The following is a 17,028-nucleotide window of genomic DNA, read 5'->3' as shown; positions in this document are numbered from 1 at the left end:
CCCTCTAAAACAACTCTGTCTGGTAACGTTCTGTTATTATCTCATAGCGTGGTGAATGTGCAGGTCACAACTTGTCCACCAGAGCGTTGTGGAGTTGTTGGATTGTGTATTTGATGAGTTTGATGAGGGAAACCAAGAAATCCAATGAGCCTCCGTAGCGTAAATCATGGAACAATCTTCCAACTAATCTGAAACTTTGTACAGACTTCAGTGTTTTCTCCCGGGAAGTCAAACAATGGATCCTAAGAAATCAGTCATGTCAGCATTAATCATGAGCCTAAATTATTTTTAACCTTGGCAAAGTGTGAAGTATTTTAATAACTGTATGTTTTGTTTACTGATATGAAATAGGCCTATGTCCTGAGTGTTTGTGATGTGTGAGAGGGTGTATATGCACATGTGTATGGATGTTTAGAACGCTATGTAAATTGATAATTCTCTTACCTTTCTATTGTTCTTATTCACCTGCCCAGGGACTACGGATGGAAAGTAGCTAAGCTAAATCCGGTACAAGGCATCTCTTCTCATCTCAAGACTAATGTTATTTTGTACATTGTCCCTGATACAAATAAACTTATTAAACTAAACTAGCTCTGAGCAGCTCACGGCTCTGCTCCTCCGTTCTAAAAATAGCTTGCACCGACAATTAAAGGTAACAAACCTACTGCTATGACTATAGGGATTATGGCAATGGGCCAATTTGCCAAAAATGTTGAACTATCCCTTTAAAGTCAGTGTGATAGAAGCCGGTTTAAGGTGTCTTCCTTGTCTTCCTGCTCCTCAGGTAACGGCGGCAGCGCCTTCGTGCAGCCGTGCAGCCTGGCGTCGGGCTCCTGTCCTCCCATGTGTTCGTGCAGCAACAACATCGTGGACTGTCGGGGGAGGGGCCTCACCGCCATCCCAGCCCACCTGCCCGAGGCCATGACCGAGATGTGAGTGGTTTTTTTAATCAGTTTTTTATTATGACACAGCAGTTTTTTTGTGTGTTTTTTTTTTAAAGTCGTCCATCCCATTCAATTTCTTCACATTTGAAACAAACATTCATCTGGATTTGAGAAAAAAACTAGAGGTCAAAGAAGTGATGACCTCACAAGACACAGTTTTGTCCTTGTGAACACAATACTTCAATAATCCTAAAAAAAAAACTTAAAATCGATGACATATTCATTTCTCGTCTCTTCCTGTTACTAACCAGCATTTTATTATCGTATACAATCTAGACAACATGAGAGCTCCTGTCATTGGCTCATCACAGTGATAGTTTTTAAACATTTTAACATCTTAAAGCAGAAGTAAGCAATATTTTTGTGTTAATATAAGTCTTAAATAGTTATATCTTCCGACAGCAATCACTTACATAGAGTGTTTGGTCTGAAACACGGGTCTCTCAGTCCCTCTGCTCTGCTCTGAGCCGAGGAGAAAACTTTTCTCGTATCCTACAGTTTTTATCCAATGAGGAGAGAGAACGGCATGCAGGGCTGTGTGTGCAGCCAAGGGACGCCGTGAATGTGGTGACGTAGCGACGAGGACTGTTATGGTGCGTTCAAGGCAGCCCGTAACTCGTGTTTTTCCGACCTGTGAAGTTGTACCAGTTCGATCTGGTACGAGTTCACGGGTCAGAAGTTACGAGTGGCCGTTATAGTGACTTTCACCGGTAAAACAGGTCGGAAAAACACGAGTGGGTTGCCTGGAACGCTACAAAGTCGTAAGTTGTGACTTGAAGCTGTAATTTACGGTTTCAAAAGCCTGCCTGGAACGCAGCATTAGCCAAAACGACCGGATCGCTTACTTCTGCTTTAATCATTTCATTTTCAAACTTTCAAATATTATTTGTATTTGTTTTGATGATTTAATCTTTTCACAAAAATTGCACTTTTTTTTTTTTTTTTTTGCAAAGGACCCACTTTTGGCAGCTCACAGGTTTGGTTTGGTTTGGTTTGGTTTGGTTTGGTTTGGTTTGGTTTGGTTTGGTTTGGTTTAGTTTAGTTTAGTTTATTAGTTTAATAAGGGACAGTGTGCAATTACATTAATCATTTGCAGGAAAAAATGAAAAGATGGTTGCACCAGATTTAGCTCACAGCTAATTTCCATCTATAGTCCCGTTTGAAACTGTACTGTAGGTCTAATGGATGTAAAAACCTTTTGTCAAAGTCAAATTTGTAATTTCAGGCTCATGAGGAGCTTGATAGATAAAACTGATTTGACTGTTTTGTATTCAGACGAGTCAAAAAAGACAGAAGATACATTAAAAACCTCTATATCACACTTTAAATGAAAGTGTTAATAGTTTTACTGAAGCAAAGACAAAAAGAACCCCATCCAGTTTAACTTTAAGCGCTGCAGAGTTTCTTATGTAATTCTTCAGGTTTTTTCATTTGCTCTGCAGATACTAATAAAACATCCAAACCTGCTTTTAACCGAACTCCTCACTGAAACACCACACACTCCATTAATCCTGTTTCACTTCAGCTGGTGGTCGTCCGTCACAGCCGGTGGGAACTTGGACAGAATAAATGTAACGAGTGGATTTTACGGGTCATTACGTGAAGCTCACATCACATCGGCTCTGTTTGAACTGAGCCCAGAGATGAACTCATGTCTGCTGGAAGCTGTTGAGACGAACTGAGCATCGTCAGCTGGAAAATGCAAACTCCAAACTCCATTAGTTTGGTGGGAAAATTAGCATAATGAAGATTGAAAACGACTGATTCATAAATAATGACGATGATGAGTCTGTAGGATGAAGAAAAAATGTCGTCATTGGCGTTTCCTGGTCCGTCGATCACCTTGACGCACTCCTCGGGTCGCGTTCAGGCTGCGTTTCTTCATCAGGGTTGTGAGTTGGTCTTTTTGGCCCAATCCCATTTCACCCCTTGGCCCTACCACTTACCCCTACCCCTCCGTTTTTCGCGTTCACGTGTAGGGGTAGGGGTGTCCCAATCCCCGTTAGGACAGAGGGGTAGGGGGAAGTGGTAGGGCTACATAGCCCTCCAAACGGAGATTTTTCAGAGGCACACTCCAAACGGAGGGGTATGAAAAGTTAGCGCGGTTATTACGTCACTTTTTTTTTTTTTCTTGCGAGAAAGTAACTGTTTAGGTCCCAAATGTGCGGTTAGTTTACCCAAATGACGGCGGGTTAGAAGTTTGCTCCGACGATTTTTCGGAGAAGTGAAGCTCCAGGAGGAGCGGCTCCTCACAGAGACAGCAGCCGGTCTGCAGCGCTGCTCCGCCGGCCAAATTACGTCCTTGTCCCGGTCCCGCCGGGAGAGAAGGCGGTCGTTAATTAACTTATCCGCGGGTTTTTAGAGGTTTACCACCAGCATGTTAAATTCTTTTCAGCATTTAAATGTTGGTCTCATTGATGAAATCTGACAATTGTGGCAGTAGCATTAGTTTATTTGGATGAAAAGTTATGCTTCATGTACCAGTCAGAGGAGCAGGCAGCGCTGCCTCTGGGCTCTGTGTACAGAAATCACCACATTTACATCAGTAAATAAATGTTTTACAATGAACCGATCAGTCTGCATTAAGTTTTATCTTATTTTATTAAGTTATATGGAACACGCTATTTGATTTCTGGCAAAAGCTCGCCGCATCAGCTTACGTAAAAGCCAGTGAGACTACGTGATGACGTATGTGACTGTTGAAGGGGTGTCCCAATTCGGAGGGGTTGACTTTCTACCCCTACCCCTTGTAGCTCCGTTTCAAGGGGCAAGGGGTAGGGGTAAAAAAGAGAAATGGGATTGGGCCTTTATCGCCTTGTCTGGCGGCCGAGGTGTAATTGGCCATACAGGACTCTACATGGCAGGTGGTGATCTTTTGGCTTCCTGAGGCCACGGCCGAGCCAGCGCAGATGGTGCTGGGCGACTGCAGCCTCCATACTGACGCAGCTGGTCTTGCAGAGTATTTCAGTGTGGGGCACTCGGTCACGCCAGGATACCCCCAGCCAGGATGCACTGTAGGCATCTGATGTGCAAGGCCTGGAGCATCCTCAGGTGGCGGCTGTACGGGGTCTTCACAGCTGTAGAGGAGTGCTGTATAGGGGTGTACCCAAGGGGGCAGTTGTGGGTCTGAGAAGTGAAGCTCACTTCCGCGTTCAAAAAACTGCAATCCCCTCGGCTTCCTCTGGGGGCTGGTGTCAGAAAGCAGCATTCTCCATAGACCCCCATGTTAAAATCGCCGACTTTACATCCTCAATAAACATGATCAAAGCCTGGTGTAAGCACGTTTTTTTGTCTCAATCGATAGTTTCTACCCCCGCACACACTCTGAGGGGGGTGAATTTTTTTTTAACTCTACCGTTTTACTGTTATTAGGTTAAAACTCTGGCCAATTAGGGCGCGGAAACGTTGAGTGACAGGTCCGAGCAGCTCCGTGGACAGCTGCTTCGAGGCCAGTGGGCGGGTTCTCGGCCGGCCAATCCAACATGGCGCTGTTCAGGCCGCCATATTGGAGTCACAAAAACGACTCGACAAAACCAATGGGTGACGTCACGGGTGCTACGTCCATTCTTTTTACAGTCTATGGGTGTACCTGAACCTGAATACGTATTTGGAAGTACACGAATAATGCTTTCATCCCCAATAGTTTTGCTATCCAAAGTTTCTCCTCATTATTTGGGAGTCACGCTGTTTCATTTTTGTCTAGTTCACGTTATAGGATTGCTAAGAACAGCAACTCCCTGCATGCATTGCATTACAGTGGACAGGAAGTGCTCACCGATACTTCCAGGGTCACCGTTCAACACCTTACTGTAGCATTTTTCTCATAGACAATAATGGGAAAAGAAGTGGCTAAAAAACGCTGGATAATTTTGTGTCACAACCCCTGCGACCAGAATTTTGATCCATTCAGTCCGATTACATTTGGGAAAGTCTAGAAGAGCCACACGATTAAATTATTTTATTCCCGTTCTAGTTAGCCAAGAGCTAAAGCGGAGGTTAGCCACTTCCGGTTTCTTCCCGAATCCGAAGTTTTTTTAAAAAGCCTGAATCTGAATCCAAATAGTGCACTGGCTGTAAGTTTTACTTTTTTTTTTTTTATATATAAGTTTTTACCACTTTTTTCTAGATTTTTTCTAATTTTTTGAGAATTTTTTTTATCACTTTTTCTATTATTATCATTATTTATTTATTTTTATTTTTCGGAATTTTTACCACTTTTTCTAGAATTTTTTAAAAACTATTTTTGAGAAATTTTACCACTTTTTTCTAGAATTGTTTTTGAGAAAATTTACCACTTTTTTCTATTTTTATTTCATTTTTTTAGCAGTCATACCAGTTTTTTTTAATATAGATTTTTCTTTTTAATTGAGAATTTTTACCACTTCTAGAAATGTTTAAATGTTTTTGGTGAAATTGTCTCAGAACAAATATTTGCGTATTTCTGGTGTTTGCTTCAAAATGTTGTCCAATGGGGGTTCGTGGCCTAATTTGTGACAATTAAGGGCTTGATGTAAAAGGGTTGAGAACCACTGCTCTACACTTTTTCTGGAGTTGCCGTGCTGTGAACACTAGTTTATACCAGTTTATTATAATTCTTCTCCTTCTTTCTTTCTCTCTCTCTTTCCCTACAGTCGTCTGGAGCAGAACGGCATCAAGTCGGTTCCTCCAGGAGCCTTCACCTCCTACAAGAAGCTCCGCAGGATGTGAGTCCATCACTTTATGACTTATATATATTAAAAAACATAACCATCAGATCAGGCTGAAGCAACACTGAACCACCAACTCCGAGCTGGTCCAGAGCTGAGGGGCGGAGTCACCTGACCAAACAGGAACAGAGAAAACAATGAACCGCCATTTTTAAAAACGACAATGAGCTATCTATCTATCTATCTATCTATCTATCTATCTATCTATCTATCTATCTATCTATCTATCTATCTATCTATCTATCTATCTATCTATCTATCTATCTATCTATCTATCTATCTATCTAAGAGAGAAATGGATCCTAAAAACAAGTTGTTGTGCTTCCCAGCGAGCGCCACGCAGTCACGTGATGATGTATTACACTGACGTAACGACTAATAATAATAATATAAAACGGAAATATATCAGACAAGAGAAGAAATTATTAGTAAATTTACTTAGGAAACAGATTTTGTGAACTTTTTCAATCAGATTAAATCTAGTCCGTCTCTTGAGTTTATGTCAATAATCCAAACTCTGTCAACAATGTTTCTCTAGATTTACATCTCTATCAGATTTCAGACTAAAAGACGTCTTTCTGAGCTGTTGTCACATTTATTAAATGTAAAACAGCTCCTGAACCTCGGCTGCTTCAGTTCGTCCAGCAGCAGGAGCAGCAGCAGCAGCAGCAGAACAGGATGATGTCATTTTAATTTCTGACATTAAAATCTCTTTATTTTAGTTTTTCCTGCTGCAGCAGTGAAACATCATCATGGAGATATTTTCTTTTCCTCTCATATTTATTATTGTGACATTTGGAGGATTAAAGGATCATCATCATCATCCTGAGGAGGAGGAGAAGGGGGAGGAGGGGGAGGGAGGAAGAAGAGGAGGAGGAGGAGGGAGGAAGAGGGGGAGGAGGAAGGAAGAAGAGGAAGAGGAGGAGGATGAGGGGGAGGAGGAGGAGGAGAAGGAGCAGGTCTGAGATCAGCTCCTCCGCTTCCTCCCTCCACCTCCTTCTTCCCCTCCCTCCTCCTCTTCCTCTTCTTCCTTCCTCCTCCCCCTTTTCCTCCCCCCTCCTCCTCTTCTTCTTCCCTCCACCTCCTCCTCCTCCTCCCCTCCCTTCCTCCCCCTCCTACTTCTGCTTTTCTTCTTCTTCCTCCCTACACCTCCTTCTCCTTCTCCTTCTCCTCCCTGTCTCCCCCCTCCTCTTCCTCCCTCTCCCTCCCCCCCTTCCCCCTCTTCCTCCCTCTTCCTCCTCCTCCTCCTCCGGCCCAGGGCTGTACAGTGCGACATATATGTTGCACGTGCTACATCAAAACAGGCCTTCTGCCCTGTAGCATGGTGCTATGGGTGAACAACAAGAAGAAGCAGAGCAGTGTATCAGCTGGTCACTTGTGGAAACGTTAGTGAGCATGGCGAGTGAAAGAGTCGGAGCTAGAAGATGCAGCAGCGTTGGATAGGTGCTGTATGGGACCGCGTGTGTGTGATGATCGCGACCAATTAGCGATTTAGTGCGTTTAGCATTTATTAGCTCCAGCGCGACCTGTGCTGCAGCAGCAGGAGGAGGAGGAGGAGGCTGACTGACAGTGACAGTGCTGAAATGCGTTTTTTTCGGTGAGAGCCCAAACGAGACTGTGGCAGGACAGGACACCTCTACCTCTGTTTCACTTTATGTTGCTGGTAACTAATGTGGTTGTAAAAGTAGAAGGCTAAAGTTAAATTATTTTGTATGCACTAATTAAAGGGGCAGAGCTTTAAGAGACATTTTTGCTTTTTATATTTTATAAGATATAATTTTTGTAAGAACCACAATTAATAAATATAGGTTATATATTTCAATGAATAATTAATTGTTCTTGGCATTTGTTAGATAACTTTCTTTGCCCAATAAATTAAAGTCATGTTGGAACTATGTCTCCTCCCTTGCAGCCAGATTCTCACCTACTTTTAACCTCAGACTGTCACAATGATGTAGCAGATGTCAGACTTCAGTTTTAACTGAAGACATAATTGATTTTCCCAATGATCAACGTATAGCCTACCGAACCGAACCAAAAACCGTGACCACAAAACCGTGAACCGAACTGAACCGTGGATTTTGTGAACCGTTCCACCCCTAGTAAATATGTCACGCCTGTTATGTAAAAATGAGTTGTTTAAAGTGATGCTTAAGTCACTTTAAACAACGATGTTTAAAGTGATGTTTAAAGATGCTTCTTCTGTATCTGAAAACATTTTGAGTTCTTATTCTATAATTGTATTACATTATGTACTGTATATGAATTACACTTGCTGATGTTACTGTGTAAGTGATGAGCTGCATTAATTGTCCTCTGTAGAGGAGGTGACGGGCATTTTTAGGGTGTGCTACAACTCTCTGGAACTGTCAGCCTCTGTAGCACTGGTGCTATGTGCTGAAAAAGTTAACGTACAGCCCTGCTCTGCCCTGTGGTTTTCCAGCCCCGACATAACAAACAGCCCCGGTTGGAGTTTCATCTTGGAGGAGCGCTTGATTTCTGTCAGCCTGCACACTAACACACTAACTCCTCCTCCTCTTCCTTCTCCTCCTCCTCCTCCTCCTCCCTTTATGGGCCTTGCATGAGGAATCAAACCCGTTTATCATTGTGATCTGGTATTTAGGTTTTTTAAAACCACAATAATAACGTTCACGACTTCTTGACTTTCTGCCCTGTTCGACTTGTTTTCCTTTTTTTCCTCCTCTGTTCTGTGGTTTTCTCTCCGTCCACTCTCCTCCTCCTCCTCCTCCTCCTCCTCCTCCTCCTCCTCCTCCTCCTCCTCCTCCTCCTCCTCCTCCTCTCCTCTCTTCCTCTGCCCATTTCCATCCTCAGACGTTCCCTCGCTCCATCTTTGTCTAACTGTGGTTTTCCTTTATTTCCTCCTCCTCCTCTGACTGACATCATCACTGTGAGACCGTCCTGACTTGATTACATTACCACCAGTCTGGCTGAAGCAGCGGTTTCCTCCCGTACTGATTCCCTCTGACAGTTGAGCGACGGCCGTGGCAGCAGAACAAGGCTTTTTTTATAATCTTAACATGTTGCGGTCGTCGCTGCCCGAGCCAATCGGACGTGAACGGACGTCAGGAGAGCGGCTCGGCGGCTCCCACGCAGCCACTTCAGCATGTCGACTCGAGGCTCCCACTCGTTTTTATTTGATTTGATTTAATATGGGTAGGATTCAAACAAAAAGAGGGAACAATAAAGCCCTTCATGCATCTTTGACCCCCAGACAAGACGATACCACATGGAAAAGTTGCACAAAGACAAAAATGCGCCATTAAAAAAAAACTCTGTCTTCACGAGAATGAACTCTCAGTGCAGTTACAACGTCTTTTAAAACAAACAAGACAGAGATAATTAAGTTGTTTGGACGTCTCCTCTGAATAACGACGCCCTGGGTTTTGTACTGTACAGAACATCCAATAAGATTTACAAACAGAGTTAAAGGGATACGCCAACATTTTTTTTTTCATGTCTTGCCTCACTCCCGAGTCCATGACCAGCAGATAGACACCATCCTTTCGACTGTGCGTGCAGTAACAAGGGAGATAGAGCCGTATCGCCCGTAATTAGCTTAGCTCAAACGCTGGAAGTGTATAGGTAGTGTTAGCCTGCCTCCACCAAAAGTCGCTAATTAGCTTAGCTCAAACACTGGAAGTGTATAGGTAGTGTTAGCCTGCCTCCACCTAAAGTCGCTAATTAGCTTAGCTCAAACACTGGAAGTGTATAGGTAGTGTTAGCCTGCCTCCTACCTAAAGTCGCTAATTAGCTTAGCTCAAACACTGGAAGTGTATGGGTAGTGTTAGCCTGCCTCCTACCTGAGCCGAAATCAGCAGTCAGAAGCTGATTTCATTTTAGCTCTAAACTCTGTAAATATATCACTTTATCCACATTTCAAACATGTTCAGGCGAGAAAGTAGCCGTTTAGATCAGCAGTGTGTCGTTAATTTGTCTAAATACCAGCTGTTTACAATTTTGTTCGGATGAATTCGGCGCTACTACTCAAGCTAGCCGTTGTGACCAACGCACTTTCCGGTTACTTTCACAAAATAAAACACCCGTTGCCCTTTACATACAGAAAACCATGACGATAGAATTTGTGCTTTTACTTTGAAACAGGAAGCTAACCTACCCTCGATGTAGCTAGCTTGAACCAATATAAACCGTCTTTGCTTGAACCCTCCGTTTTGACCGATCTCGTCCCGTTAGCAGCATTTGACCGCTCAAGATGCCTTACCGGAGAGTTTTGTCAGCTCTGAGACGAAGATCGGCCCGCTGGTTTCCGTTTAGAGTTGCTGAAGAGTTTCTCTGATGACTTTAGGTGGAGGCAGGCTAACACTACCCATACACTTCCAGTGTTTGAGCTAAGCTAATTAGCGGCGATACGGCTCTATCTCCCTTGTTACTGCACGCACAGTCGAAAGGATGGTGTCTATCTGCTGGTCATGGACTCGGGAGTGAGGCAAGAGCCGGATCACACTGGTTAAAAACATGATGAAAGATTAAATTAAAATATTGTAAATATGAAATATAAAACAGAAGAGAATTGATGATAAGTTGAGATAAAATGATAAAAGTCGGTCGTGAATCTGTGAATCAAGAGTCTTCTGAGCCTCAAACACAAAGTCTGAGTCACGTGACGAGGAGAGAAGATGATGCAGGTCTGACTCTGTGTACCAGACAAGGACTGGTTTTTAGTTCAAGTCGAAGTCTTGGCTGCAGAATAAAGACTAAAAAAGACAAGACAGGAAAGAGACGATGAAGACACGAGGAACATGATTTAATGTCAGAGACGTCCTGAGCTCAAACATCAACTATTGATTTAAGATTGAAGATCAAAGATCAAGTTGAAATCCAGAATAACAACATGAGCCAGTCTTCAAGTTTCAAGTTTCAAGTTTCAATACTTTATTGCCATGTCAACAACATTGTTGATTGGAATTTGTTTCAGTGGGCCTCACACACTGACATAAAAACACAACATACACCCAATACAGTACATGATAAAAGCAGAGTAAAGTGCACAAGTAATAAATAAATAATCAGTAAATCAATAGATAAATATAAATATGGCACATTAAAACAATACCCTGTCCCTCTAAATGGACTATGGTATTTAAAATAATATTTCTGAGGTGTTAACATCGAGCCCGAAACATATACAGTATAATAACATAGCAACATTAAGGAATAGTTAAACATTTTGGTAAATTGGCCCGTTGCTATAATCCCTATAGTCATTGCAGTAGGTTTGTTACCTTTAATTGTCGGTGCAAGTTACTTTTAGAACGGCGGAGCAGAGCCTTGAGCTGCTCAGAGCTACGCTACGGAGGCTCATTATGGGATTTCTTGGTTTCCCTCATCAAACTCATCAAATACACAATCCAACAACTCCACAACGCTCTGGTGGACAAGTTGTGACCTGCACATTCACCACGCTATGAGATAATAACACAACGTTACCAGACAGAGTTGTTTTAGAGGGAAATTCATGCAAAACCGCTGATGCGCGTTGCCTTCAGGGACAGTTTTTCATCAAGCAGTCTCTGTAATTACCTCTAAAACAACAACGTTCTGTTATTATCTCATAGCGTGGTGAATGTGCAGGTAAGAGGCCAATGTTAGTATAATAAAAGTTCAGTAGAGGTTGAATTAATTTAAATAAGACAATAAAAACAGGTTTTGTTGTCTAATGTGTAGCAGGTTTATACAGAAAACGTTTACAGCTCATTCATGACAAGTGAACATGAAGTCACCTGTGTGTTTTTGATTCAAGAAACCTGAAAATGTTATGCTTTAAAAACAAGCAAAAGAAATGTAACAGGTGACCGGTACAGAGATGATGAGTTTCTCCTGCTGTTTATAAACCAGAGCACAGATCATTACAAGTGTGATGGGTGAGTTTCTTCAAAGGACGGCGGGTTGATGTCTCACAATGTTTGTTAAATGACACAAAACTGCTTTTAAAATCCAGTTCTTTACCGCGACTGTAAAGTGTGTTATTGTGTTTATGTTGTTTACCCAGAGACCTGAGCAACAACCAGATCTCTGAGATCGCTCCAGATGCTTTCCACGGCCTCCGAGCTCTCAACTCGCTGTGAGTAACACACACACACACACACACACACACACACACACACACACACACACACACACACACACACACACACACACACACACACACACACACACACACACACACACACACACACGTTGGGCTCGGAGTGAGGAGCTGCAGTGTTATTAGCCCTGTCTGCCTCCACCAATATGTGTTTACATGTGTGTGTGTGTGTGTGTGTGTGTGTGTGTGTGTGTGTGTGTGTGTGTGTGTGTCTACACCTCCGTATGTCTCACCACATCCATGCATGTGTGTGTGTGTGTGTGTGTGTGTGTGTCTGCTGGTATGAATAATGCAGCAGTGGCGCCTGCTCTCTGTAAACACACGTTTCTGATGAAATATCAAGACGGACAAATAGTCGCAGCGGGCGGCCTGCAGGCACCGAGGCTGTGTGTGCATGACTGTGTGTGTGTATGTGTGTGTGTTTGTAGTTGTTTGTAGTTGTTTGTGGCATGTGTGCGTGTGTGTGTGTGTGTTTTGTGCAGGACTGGAGTGTGAAGGCAGCTAAACGTTCTGCCAGTGAAACACGAGTTACAGCGTTGAAACGATAATAAACCATCACAGTTCATTTATATATTTATATCTGTGTATGTTCTCCATGTATAACCAGGCTCTGTGTGTGTGTCTGTGTGTGTGTGTGTGTGTGTGTGTGTGTGTGTGTGTGTGTGTGTGCAGGGTGCTGTATGGTAATAAGATCACGGAGCTGCCCGGCGGAGTGTTTGACGGCCTGGCCTCTCTGGAGCTGCTGTGAGTCCAAACCAAACCACACGATGCACGATTCACTTTGTCAGACAGACGTGACTGAGTTTTACTGAAAATGAATGAATGTTGTCGAGGTGTCGAGTGACTCGAACGCAGCACGAAGCGCACGAGGAGACCGATGTGTGCGTTTCTCATCATGACTCACTCTGATGTTGGTTTTAATCAGTGTTTATCCTGTTAGTCACCACATACAGTACAGTAGTGTGTTTAACAGGTGGAATAAGGCAGTCGTTCTCAAACCTTTCTTTTTTTTTTTTTTTTACATCAAGGACCCCTAAAATTGACACAAATGAATCCACGGACCCACATTGGACAACATTTTGAAGCAAACAACAGAAATACACAAATATTTGTTCTGAGACTGAAGGATGTTACTTTTTTAGTCAATGTACGTTCAAATTAGGGCCAATGGCAATTTCTGGAAAAAATTTCGCCAAAAACATTAAAACATTTCTAGAACAAGTGGTAAAAATTCTCATTTTTTTAAAAATTTTAATTCTAGAAGTAAAAGTGGTAAGACTTAAAAAAAAAAAAAAAAGTTACAAATTTTCTAGAAAAAAGTGGTAACATTTCTCAAAAAAAAGTTTTAAAAACATTCTAGAAAAAGTGGTAAAAATGTCTTTAAAAAAAATGTAAAAAATAAATAAATAAAATAATAATAATAATAATAATAATGAAAAAGTGGTAAGTATTTCTTTTTAAAAAAAAGTAAAAAAAAATGATAATAATAATAATAATTGTAATAATAATAAAAAAGTGGTAAAAAGTTCTCAAAAAACTAAAAAAGTTCTAGAAAAAAGTGGTAGAATTTCAAGAAAAAGTTGGGGACCCCCTTGAACCCTCTCAAGGACAACCTGGAATAAGGGACTGAGATGTTTTTCCCATATATTCATATAAAATATATTTGTATTTTTATATGTAGGTTTTCAAGTAATATTTTAATATTTTCTTATTATAACATATACCTTTATTTTGAAGGACCTTTAATACAAACATCTACAGTTATACTCTCACAGTATTAATATAAAACCTAGAGTTGCTTTGAAATAAAAAAAGACACTGAAATGTATCTTTTTAAAAAATCGTCTAGATTTATGTGTAGTTTTTAATTTTCCAACATGGAAAACAAAGTTAGACGTGTCAAACCTGCAGAGATTTCATTTCAGATCTCCAACAGCAGGTTTTTAATATTGATCTGTGTGTGTTGATCGAGTCGTGTCTCTTCCTGCTCCGTCTTGTTTCCTCTTCAGGCTCCTGAATGCAAATAAGATCCACTGCATCCGAGCCACCGTGTTCAAAGATCTGGAGAACTTGGCCCTGCTGTCGCTCTACGACAACAAGATCCAGAGTCTGGCCAAAGGCACCTTCGGCTCGCTGCACAGCATCCAGACACTGTGAGACACACACACTGAGACACACACACACACACACACACACACACACACACACACACACACTGAGACACACACACACTGAGACACACACACACACACACACACTGTTTAAACTTCAGCTCTGTTCACTTCTCTTCCACTTGCATTCACTCTGATCTGACTGATGTCGTGCCTCCTCCCTGTCCCTGTGATTTCCCATCAGCCACCTGGCCCAGAACCCCTTTGTGTGCGACTGCAATGTGAAGTGGCTGGCCGACTTCCTGCGTTCGAACCCCATAGAGACCAGCGGCGCCCGCTGCGCCAGCCCCCGCCGCCTCGCCAACAAACGCATCGCGCAGATCAAGAGCAACAAGTTCAGATGCTCCGGTCGGTACCAAAGTGTGTGTGTGTGTGTGTGTGTGTGTGTGTGCAGCAGCAGACCCCCACCCCTCCTCCTCCCCTTTAACTCTATTAGCATTTATATTAGTCAGTGACACCAGACTTCCTGCTGCAACAACAACTTGTCTCTTTAATTTTCCATCATATAAAGCAGTGGTTCTCAAACTTTTTTAAATCTAGGACCCCTAACTTGACACAAATAAATTAGACCAGGGACCCTGATTGGACAAAAATTTGAAGCAAACATCAGAAATACACAAATATTTGTTACAAGACTGAAGGACGTTACTTGTTAGTCAATGTATGTTAAAATTAGGGCCAATAGCACAAATTTTTGGAAATATTATAGAGACATTTCTGGAAAAAGAAAGTACAATTTTTTTCTTCTTCTTTTTTAATCTAGAAAAAAAGTGGTAAGACTTATATTAAAAAAAAAAAATTTAAAGGAAAAAAAATTCTAGAAAAAAAAGTGGTAAAAATTTCTCCAAAAAGTTTTTTAAAAAAATCTACAACAAGTGGTAAAAATTTCCCCAAAAATAATATTTAAAAAAAAAAATCTAGAAAAAAAGTGGTAAATTTTTTTCAAAAAAGTTAAAAAAAAAAAAAATCTACAACAAGTGGTAAAAATTCTCAAAAAATAATATTTTTTAAAAGAAATTCTAGGAAAAGTAAGTAAGTAAGTAAAAAATAAATAATAATAATAAAGTGGTAAAAATTTCTCCAAAAAGTTTTTAAAAAAATTCTACAACAAGTGGTAAAAATTCTCAAAAAATAATATTAAAAAAAAAATTCTACAACAAGTGGTAAAAATTCTCAAAAAATAATATATTTCATATTTCAAAAAAAATTCTAGAAAGAAAGTGGTAAAAATTTCTCAAAAAAGTTTTTAAAAAATTCTACAATTGGTAAAAATGCTCAAAAAATAATATTTAAAAAAAAAATTCTGGGAAAAAAGTGTAAGTAAAAAATAAATAATACTAATAATCAAAAAGTGGTAAAAATTTCTTTAAAAAACTTGTGGTTAAGTTTCAAGAAAATGTTGGGGACCCCCTTTAACCCTTTCAAGGACCCCTGGGGGTCCCTGGACCCCACTTTGAGAACCACTGATATAAAGGATCATTACGTGTCATAAACTTACAGCGGTGAGAAACTAGTGTGTAACTTTTGAAATACGGGATAATGTCACAAAATAGCCAAGAAATAATGTTCAATTTCATAGTAATGTCATGTTTTTTCATAAAGGCAAAAGATTACACATGCTTTAAATGTTTCTCTATCAAGTTCTTGCAATTGATTGTACTTTCTGGGCGATTTCTAGACATTAATTGTTTTTCTTGACATTATCACGTAATTAGTGGCCTTTTAAATTAAATTAAAGGGTTACCGAATTACCTAGTTTAATGTATAAAATGTGATTCGATCTAGATTTGAGTCACATGTGTAGACAAACACGATGTGCTCAACCCAGTACCACACAAACAGTGATAACATTTGATGCCTTTATTTAATTAAACACATCCATCAAACATTCAAGGGAACCCTTAGGATAATAAATCACAAAAACAAACCTAATTGGAGTCAAGAGTTAGGAAACAATGAATGGAATGAACTTCCACCTGTAACAAACACTCAAACCTTGTGAGTTTGGGATGAAGAAACGTTTGTTGATTTTTATCATTACTTTGCTGCTTCCTTCAAATTGGTCAGTCTAAAAGTTAATCATCGTTCAGATATCGTCTGATATCAGCTGCATCACAGGTCGTATACAGCGTCTGACTTGATTTTATTCTCTAGAATTTACTAGTTAGTAACACAAACACATTCATCGTGTAGATTTATGTGTACATTTTAATTTTCCAACATGAAAAACAAAGTGAGACGTATCAAACCTGCAGAGATTTCATTTTAGATCTTTTTTTTATGTAAAAACAATGAAAGATGACCATGTATTTAGTTTAATGTAGCACACATTTAAGAAATGAAGGAATAATAATAATAGATAATAATATCATAGTAAGGTTGTGCTTCCTCTACCACTAAATGTATTTTTTCGTGGGCTTCAATGAATTAAAATAAAACCAGAAAATCGACCATGAGCAAGACTGCACATTTATTTTGTTTCATTTTGCTTCTTTAATGTCAGCAGTGAGTTTCTCTCCTCTGTCTCTGATGTTTAAAAGCCCAATGATACAACTTAAAATAAAATAATGATAATACTTTTTTTTTTACGATCGCTATGACCCGATACAATAATACACTGATACAACTCGCCAAATCTACCAAATCACTGACACATGTTGTCTTCCAACAGAAACATGTCGTCACTGATGGAATAACACAAACTGAATCACTTTACATGTGTCAGATCTAATGTTTTACAATAGACAGATCATTGTATCGATCATAAATTGATGTTCGTGCTGTAGTTTATTTTGAACCCCTCTTCATTTTTCATTTGTTGAGCATGAATTTTGTTCCTTTTTTTTTTTGGTAACGCTCAGTACAAATAGTGAACGACCTATCTCAGAGCAGCTTTGCAGAATGTAACGTTTATGAAAGAAGAAGACAGTAAATGACAGGATTTGCAGAAAACACTTTACTGTATTACAGTATTTGCAAATGAATTTTACTTAAGAGTAAAGAGAAAAAAAATCTGCAGTAAAAAGAAAAAAAAAGAATCAGCTGTGATTGATGTATTTGCATGAGCTCAATCAACTGTTTTT

The 17,028-nt window shown here is 40.3% G+C and overlaps 1 protein-coding gene across 1 annotated transcript in view; it reads left to right on the top strand.

The window, feature by feature from the left end:
- LOC310988354 (slit homolog 1 protein-like) overlaps positions 1–17,028 on the top strand; it is a gene marked incomplete at both ends in the record, with an annotated part of 117,545 nt that overhangs the window by 54,414 nt on the left and 46,103 nt on the right. Inside the window, 6 exons of the mRNA XM_083974911.1 lie at positions 785–932; positions 5,576–5,647; positions 11,679–11,750; positions 12,447–12,518; positions 13,784–13,927; positions 14,130–14,293. Coding sequence (XP_083831037.1) covers positions 785–932; positions 5,576–5,647; positions 11,679–11,750; positions 12,447–12,518; positions 13,784–13,927; positions 14,130–14,293 — 672 coding nt within the window. The remainder of the gene's footprint in view (positions 1–784; positions 933–5,575; positions 5,648–11,678; positions 11,751–12,446; positions 12,519–13,783; positions 13,928–14,129; positions 14,294–17,028) is intronic.

Source organism: Trachurus trachurus (genome assembly GCF_905171665.1).
Source record: "Trachurus trachurus genome assembly, chromosome: 1".
Classification (NCBI taxonomy): Eukaryota; Metazoa; Chordata; class Actinopteri; order Carangiformes; family Carangidae; genus Trachurus; species Trachurus trachurus.
Note: the sequence above shows the minus strand (reverse complement) of the source record. Positions and strands in the feature narration are given on the sequence as shown.